This window comes from Zalophus californianus, chromosome 7 (genome assembly GCF_009762305.2).
Source record: "Zalophus californianus isolate mZalCal1 chromosome 7, mZalCal1.pri.v2, whole genome shotgun sequence".
Classification (NCBI taxonomy): Eukaryota; Metazoa; Chordata; class Mammalia; order Carnivora; family Otariidae; genus Zalophus; species Zalophus californianus.
In genome coordinates this window covers 92,279,397-92,288,558 of record NC_045601.1, presented here as the reverse complement: position 1 = coordinate 92,288,558, position 9,162 = coordinate 92,279,397, and the positions used below count along the sequence as shown (strand labels likewise).

General features: G+C 37.7%; 1 protein-coding gene across 1 annotated transcript; it reads left to right on the top strand.

Moving 5' to 3' along the window:
* Positions 1-295: 295 nt before the first annotated feature.
* Positions 296-1,329, top strand: LOC113927331 (septin-9-like). Its single transcript, XM_035728629.1, is given in 2 exon segments — positions 296-1,139; positions 1,142-1,329. Coding segments are annotated over 2 exon segments (1,005 nt in total). The 5' UTR covers positions 296-322.
* The last annotated feature ends 7,833 nt before the right edge of the window (positions 1,330-9,162 follow it).

The following is a 9,162-nucleotide window of genomic DNA, read 5'->3' as shown; positions in this document are numbered from 1 at the left end:
CATAATGTGATCGAGATGCTACCTTCAAACCCTGTAACTCTAAAAATCCATACAATAGTATTATTTTGGAATTTGTTTAAAAAATTACTACTTTATTTAACAAGTAGCTTAGCTTTTAAAATTCTGCTTCTAAAGTGACAATTCTATAGTTCTAATATTTTTCCTTTTGCTTAAATTTTGGCACATAGCTTGGCTCATCTTATGACATTATCATAAAATCTCTAAAGAAACCATAATTATAAATGTCAGAAGTAGGTCGGCGGCCGGTGCAGCCCGACTCAGCTGCTGGGCCCCTGAGGCAGCTCTTGGCTGCACTGGCGACATGGCCGACACCCCCAGAGACGCTGGGCTGAAGCAGGCGCCCGCACCCCGGAACCAGAAGGCCCCTGCGGACTCCGGCTATGTGGGAATTGACTCCATCCTGGAGCAGATGTGCAGGAAGGCCATGAAGCAGGGCTTCGAGTTCAACATCATGGTGGTCAGGCAGAGTGGCTTGGGGAAGTCCACCTTGATCAATACCCTCTTCAAGTCCAAAATTAGCCGGAAGTCGGTGCAGCCCACCTTGGAGGAACGCATCCCCAAGACCATTGAGATCAAGTCCATCACGCATGATATTGAAGAGAAGGGCGTCTGCATGAAGCTGACGGTCATAGACACACCAGGGTTCGGGGACCACATCAACAATGAGAACTGCTGGCAGCCGATCATGAAGTTCATCAACTACCAGTACGAGAAATACCTGCAGGAGGAGGTCAACATCAACCGGAAGAAGCGCATCCCTGACACGCGCGTCCACTGCTGCCTGTACTTTATCCCTGCCACCGGCCACTCCCTCAGGCCCCTGGACATCGAGTTTATGAAGTGCCTCAGCAAAGTAGTGAACATTGTTCCTGTCATCGCCAAGGCCGACACGCTGACCCTGGAGGAGAGGGACTACTTCAAACAGCGGATCACCGCAGACCTGCTGTCCAACGGCATGGACGTGTACCCCCAGAAGGAGTTTGACGAGGACTCGGAGGACTGGCTGGTGAATGAGAAGTTCCGAGAGATGATCCCGTTCGCCGTGGTGGGCAGTGACCATGAGTACCAAGTGAATGGGAAGAGGATCCTTGGACAGAAAACCAAATGGGGCACCATCGAATTGAGAACACCACCCACTGTGAGTTTGCCTACCTTCGGGACCTCCTTATCAGGACGCACATGCAGAACATCAAGGACATCACCAGCAGCATCCAATTCGAAGCGTACCGGGTGAAGCGTCTGCACGAAGGCAGCCATGCCATGTCCAACAGCGTCGAGGAGAAGCGGCCCGAAGCCCAGGAGATGTAGACCCACCCTGCCCCCCAGTCCTTTCCAGCACCACCCCCAGGCCCGCCCACATGCCCCATTTTATTTTATATAATTTTCTCCACCTGTCATCGTTCTCTGCCCCTTTACACACCGCCAAGTAACAAGATCACGTGTGCCCTCTTGGGGGGAGAAAATGCCAGAATTAACCAGAGGAACAGATCCAGTAGGACACATATAAAGATATATTACAGAATATCAGTTTATGCAGTTGTGGGACATGGTTACGCAAATCCAAAACCCACAGGGCAGGCAGTCAGGAAGGGAAGATTGCAGGTTACAAGCAAAGTGGAAATCTTCAGACACAGATGATTAAAGTTGCTGCCCATAGCCAGCAGAGGCTCTTAACTAGACAGAGATACAATTCTGGCACTTCTCTACAATACCGTCCCCAAAAACTAAAAAAAGAAGAAGAAAGAAAGAAAATTGAGAGAGTGAGAAGATGGGAAAAATCAAGTGGGAAAACGTTAAGATATAAACCTCAACCTAGAACTGACAAAATTTCTAGAACTGTACACAGAAAGGAAAAACTAATATAACTTACTGTTTTCTGTGATGAATCTTTTTTTATTATGACAAGATCACTTAAAGTGAGATCTACTCTCAACAAATTTTCTAGTGTACAATACAGTATTTTTAACTATAGGTACAGTATTATACAGCAGATCTCTAGAACCTCTAGAATCTCTGGAACTGAAACTTTATTCCCATTAAATGGCAACTCTCCATTTCCCCCATCCCCAGCCTCTGGTAACCACCAATCTATTCTCATCTTCTGTGAATTTGATTATTTTAGATACCTCATGTAACAGGAGTATTCAATATTTGTCCTATGACTAGCTTATTTCAATGCCCTCAACATTCATCCTTGTTGTCACATATATCAGGATTTCCTTCCTTTTTTAAGCTGAATAATATTCTATTGTACTTATATACTACATTTTCTTTATCCACTCATTTATCATGAACATTTAGATGGTTGATTCCACATTTGGGCTATTTTGAATAATGCTGCAATGAACATGGGAGTGTAAATATCTCTTTAAGATCCTGATTTCAATTCTTTTGGATAAATACAAAAGAGCAAAAGAGGAATTGCTAGATCACGTGGTAGATCTATTTTAATTTTTTGAGGAATCTCCATACTGTTTTCGATAGCAACTGTACTATTTTACATTCCCCCATCAGTGTTCAAGGATTCCATCTTCCCTAATGCATTATATACATATGTGTATATGTATATAATATATATGTATACATATGTATACACATGTATGTACATATAAAATGTATACATATACATATAATGTGTGTGTGTGTGTGTGTGTGTGTGTGTGTATAGCCATCCTAACAGGTGTGAGATGATATCTCATTGTGGTTTAGATTTGAATTTCCCTGATGATTAAGTGATTTTGAGCATCTTTTCATATAACTGTTGGCCCTTTGTACATCTTCTTTGGAGAAATGTCTATTCAAGTTTTTTGCCAGTTTTTAAATCAGGTTATTTGTTTTTTGTTATTGAGTTGTAAGGGTTTCTTATATATTTTGGATATTAACTCCTTATTAGATATATAGTTTGTAAGTATTTTCTCCCATTCCATAGCTTGCCTTTTCACTCTGTTGATTCTTTCCTTTGCTGTGAAGAAACTTTAGTTTACTTGTTTACTTTTGCTTTTGTTGCCTGTGCTTTTGTTGTCATATCCAAGACCAATGTCATGAAGATTTCCTCTATGTAGTCCTCTAAGAGTTTTATAATATCAAGTCTCATGCTTAAGACTTTAATCCATTTGAGTTGATTTTTGTGTATGGTATAAGATAAGGGCTCAATTTAATCTTTACATATAGATATCCAATTTTCCCAGAACCATTTGTTGAAGGGACTATCCTTTCCCCATTGTATATTCTTAACACACTAGTTGAAGGTCAGTTGACTGTATATACATGGGTTTATTTCTAAGCTTTTTATTCTGTTTCATTAGTTTATGTCTGTCTTTATGAAGGTATAATATTGGCTTAATTGCTGTAATTTGGTAATATATTCAAAATATATTTTATCAGGAAGTGTGATGTCTTCTTCTAGCTTTGTTCTTCTTTCTTAAGATTGTTTTGGCTATTTGGGATCCTCTGTGGCTCCATATGAATTTTAGAATTTTTTTTATTTCTATAAAAAGTGCCATTAGGATTTTCACAGGGATTGTGAATAAATCAATATGGAAAGCATCCTGGATGAGTCTAAGCTTATTTCCAATTTGGTATATTGAACCCTGGTATGGAACATTTCACAAAATTCCAGAAAAAAACCCAAGGCTTCTCAACAAAGATTACACACACCTCCAGTGGAGAATATTTACACAAATTAAAGGGAAAAAAATGATTGCACACTGTAAGGGTATACTAAGTTCTGAGACAAATAATGTTTATCATCATGTATTTTCTCATTCTGTTATTGACTTTCAAGAATAAACAAAAAAATACTTAGGGAAAAGAGACAAGTCACCTTGGATAGAGAAGCTGTGATGAAAGAACTAGTATCATGCTTGATGACAGATAGTAATGGACAATATCTTCAAAATCTGAAGGGCAAGTATAAATCAAGACTTTTATAAATAGCCAATTCAAAATGCACTGGGAGGATAGGATAAGAAAGAGTAATTCCCTCAAGCAACAATGAACTCAGAAAACATGGAACTTTTGAATGCTTAAAAAAAAGCAACTGTAGGGGCGCCTGGGTGGCTCAGTCGGTTGAGCGGCTGCCTTCAGCTCAGGTCATGATCCCAGGGTCCTGGGATCAAGGCCCACATCGGGTTCCCTGCTCAGTGGGGAGCTTGCTTCTCCCTCTCCCACTCCCCTTGCTTGTGTTCCCTCTCTTGCTATCTCTCTCTCTCTCTCTGTCAAATAAATAAATAAAAATCTTTAAAAAAAAAAGCAACTATATTTAATGGATAATTGTCAGTTTGGATATTTAGCTTTTGAATCCACCACCTATTTTGAAGGAATCACAGATAGGTGAGATCTGTACTGGGTCTCCTCTACACATAAAAGATATATATACATGATATTAGTCATTCCCTTTCCCAATACCCTGACAGTTGGCCTATGGCTAAGAAAATCCTATTCAATAGTGAATGTAGTCTCCAGTTCAAGGATATTTAGATATTTTCATGGACTCCAGGGTCAAAGAAAAAATTGTTTTGTAAGGTGATAAATTTCCAAAAGCCTGGAAAAAATATGCAAAAGCAGCAAAGTCCATCATCCTTACAATGTGTATCAAACCATTTCAATGATCAAAGCAGTGTCAAGTATCCAGCTGTCAAATGGTTCAATACTGAGGATACTGGTCATGGCAGCATCTTGTCCATGCCTTGCCTTGCCTTCCTTGATCCCTGCCTGAGTCTACTTCTCTAACAATCCTGTAAATTCTTTGAGATACTCAATATCATTAAAATAAATCCATTCTCTCTTTATGTTTCCCAGTCAGTTTCTATTGTTTGTAAACCAAGAACTCTCAATACTGCAATAATGAAATTCATTAACAAAAACATGAATCAAAATTAATAACTTGAGTTTTGAGAAGCTAGCTATAATTCAACAATTCCTTTAGTTTCAAATTTGTTGATATTTCAAGTTAAATTCAAATGAAATTTAAATATACTTAATTTAATTTTAAAATATATACTAACTATATACCAATACATGGAAATATTACAGTAGTTCCATAAAACAATTTCTATGTATCTTACTCTTTGGCTTTGTATCTCTACTTATCTTTAGAAAGATGTATAGAAGCTTATTCATCTTCTATTTGAAGAGGAAAATTACCCAGAACAGGCCCAGGCCAGCAGGCACCAGAAGATGGAAAGTTATTGGCAATAGCAAGAGATAACCAGAGACCCAGCTGGGAGCAAGAGATAACAAGCCATTTCTGCTTCTGTAGACAGGCTTTCTACCATAAGCTTCTTGCACTGCCCTATCCACTGCCCTAACCGATGTTCCAGCCTAAAGCACCCCCGCCCCAATTTAAACCCACCTACCAGTAGTCAACACAGTCCTTGGAACCTGACCCCCTGCACTGCCCTGTAAAAGCTCTGTAACCCCACTACCCAGGGCCCAGAATTTCAAGGGCAAGCTCGCCTGGGTCCACCAGTATAAAATAAACCCAAGTTCTCCTACTTCTCTGAGTGTCACTTGGTTTCTCGCTGGTCTGATTACTTTTCTGCAACATATTAATGATTATTATTTTGGAGTGTCCAGTTTGAGTTCACTGTAGGAAGATTTTTTTGTACTTTTCTATCTTGCTTGAAATACATAAGGCACAATTGTAACTTTAAATAACTAATAAAATTTTTATTTTAAAAAGAAAGTAAGATTTACACGGCCTAAAGCAAATGATATTTACAAATTCTATTGTTCTCTAAAGGGACTGTCAAGAAAAAGGATTTGTGATTGAATGGCAGCATGCCATAGTGAAAAAGGCACTGAGATCTGGAACTATTCCAGATCCGTGGCTGTGTTTCCTTGAAATATTGATTACTTTCATTGAGCCTTTGTTTTTGTATCTGGCAAATGAAAGAATCTAAGAATTTCTCGGTTCTTACCTTTTTTTCAAGTTTATATTTAAATTCCAGTTAGTTAACCTACAGTGTAATATTAGTTTCAGGTGAGAATTTAGTGATTCCTCACTTATATAGCACACCCAGTGCTTATCACAACAAGTGCAGTCCTCAATACCCATCACCCATCTAGCCCATCCCCAACCCACCTCCCCTCCAAGAACCCTCAGTTTGTTCTCTACAGTGAAGAGTCTGTTTCCTGGTTTGGTTCTGTCTTTTTTTCCCCCCCGCTATGTTCATCTATTTTATTACTTAAATTCCCCATATATGTGAAATCATTTGGTATCTGTCTTTCTCTGACTTATTTCACTTAGCATAATATTCTCTAGCTATATTTACATTGTTGCAAATGGCAAGATTTCATTCTTTTTATGGTTGAGTAATATTCCATTGTGTATATATACCACATCTTTCCAATTCATCTTCTATTTGAAGAGGAAAATTACCAATATGTACAATTTCAATCAGCATTTAATCAAATACTCCAAGAAAAAGAAAATAGATCAATTTGTTTATTTCTTTGCCAAGTTCCTTAGTGTTTTATAGAAACTGTCCTTAACTTAAAAGAAAATGACATTAAACTTAATATAGCACTTAATATGCCAGCATAGCTTAAAGCATTTTACATATATTCATTCATTTAATCTTGACAATATTATCATCTCTTTTTCTTAAATGGGAAAATTGCCCAAGGTCACATAGTTGGTGAGTGGTTGAATCCAAATCTGAACCCAGGCAGCCAGGCTCCTGAACCTCTGTTTGTAGCCACTATGCAGAGCTCTTCTAGGAGGCTACTAGTCTGACTCAGGTCATCACTACTGAGCATTCATTGTGTCAGACACGGACAGGCAAAAGTAGTCAACAACTCGTAATCCCCAATTCCTTTTTCAGGTAACTTGCACGTTCATTTCTTTTTTGGAAGCTTTCTTCTCTCTCTCCTTATAGTAAAATAAGCCTTAAAATTTTTAATATTTTAAACTATATTAAGCTACCCTCACTGCACCAACTTCTTTTACAACACCACAAAAACAAAAGCTTTTCATTCATGTCAATGTAATTTGCTTTGCCTCCCTTATATACTATTTGTTTGCTTCTCTGTGATGTCCTAGGACCACATCTTCATCGTTTCCCTCTCTGTTCTGCTGTATCTTCCAAACTTAAGGAGAATCCAGTGACCATCATCTCTTTAGGAATGGAATCAGGTGGATAGACAGTTTTCATTTAAATCTATGTCTCATTAAAGCCTCCTTTAAATTTGTTTAGGTGCAAGAGTTTATGTATTTGTGTTTGAAAGTGTGTTTGTGTTGTAGCCAAGTGGGTGCAGGAGGGAGGGGGGAAGGAAAGATCTAGTAGTCAGAAATATTATAAATCTTAAATTATTAAAAGATTTTATTCCACTCAATAGCACCTATTAGAATTGACTACCAATATTAAAATCATCCACTCATTTAGCAAATATTTTATGAAGTGCCTACTAAGTATTTATAAACTTCATATTATGAAATCAAATTTGATTAACTATTAAGAACTTTGAGTTCTCTAAATTGAGGATATATATACATATAACTTCATAATATCCATTTTTAATGGCCCAAGGCTTTTATTCTTGAATATCAGTTTAGCCATAAAGTGCTGATTAAATAATTAAACATTTAATAACTAATTAAAAATCTATGCCTCTGCTTTTATTATAAGCCATTATTGTATTCATAGCCTTATATTGGTTAATATTCACACAACAGTAACATGCCAACCAAAAGTCCTCACTAATCTGGTCAGTGAGTAAAATGTCAATGTGCCTTTGTGAGACCCACTCACTAATTACATCAACTATTGAAATATCGCTTCATTTCTATTACTTTTTATTCTTCATCTAAAAATAAAATATAAACCTACAATTTTAAGATTAAGTAGTCAGTATTCCTCATATCATTTTCTAGATTCTGAAGAGTACCTTTTGAAAGTTGACTTTTTTAAATTTATAGATTAATTAACGGAAATATTTCCAGATACACTTTTTCTTTAGCCATCACTATTCATGGCATCATTTACCATCTAAAATTATCCCTTGAACTGCTCAAAAGCATTTGATCACTTATTAGTCAAAAAAAAGATAATTTAGGGGGCTTGGGTGGCTCAGATGATTAAGCATCTGCATTCGGCTCAGGTGATGATCCCAGGGTCCTGGGATCGAGCCCCACATCGAGCTCCTGGCTCAGCGGGGAGCCTGCTTCTCCTTCTCACTCTGCCTCTCTCCCTGCTCATGCTCTCTCTCTCTCTCTCTCTCTCTGTATCTCTGTGTCTCAAATGAATAAATAAAATCTTTAAAAAAAAGAAGAAGACGATAATTTGGCTTTTAAACGTATAGATTAAATGGACTGTTTTTAACCATGTACTAGTGGACAAAATTTAGAAGTTGGGAGGAATAGAATATGTCCATATAATTGCAACAGTCTCACCCTCTCTCAGCTAACCTAACAGTTTCAACAGCACGGAGCACCCTTTGGTGAGGCTATCGCTAAAGAAAACTAGTTTGTGTAGAAATAGCAAGTGCCTCAAGTTCAATGACCAGTCACCATCCAAGATCATGTTTGCCTTGTGAATCTGAGACTAGGAATGTGCATGGAAAATCCTGTGCCATTTTATTCCACAGAATATCATTTTGTTGAGTTTACAGAAATTCTGAAGAAAAGGAATTAAAGGCAGATATTTACTTTAAGGGTTCCTGGATGGCGCAGTTGGTTAAGCATCTGACTCTTGGTTCAGCTCAGGTCTGATCTCAGGGTGGTAAGATGGAGCCTCTCATCTGGCTGTGCACTCAGCATGGTGTCTGCTTGAGTCTTTCCCTCTACCTCTGCCCCCCCACCACATGCTCTCTCTCTCTCTCTCTTTCTCTCTGAAATAAGTAAATCTTTTTTTTGAAGCAGATATTTATTTTAGAGAATTAGAGATTTTCTTTCTGAATGTGAAAAGAGAGTCTGTAGACCATAAAAGGGAAGATATCAATTTTTAAAAGAATCATAAATGGAATTTAGAAATATCTCAAAAGAAGGAATAACACTAACTCCAAAGCACTATTTTGTCCATTGATTCTAAGAATGTGTTCCATGTCGTTTCGAAGGGATTTTGTGAGAGAAACAAAGTTTTGTGTTTAAATAAATTAGGAAATACTGAATTGAACTAATTTAAATAGATGCCTTTACTA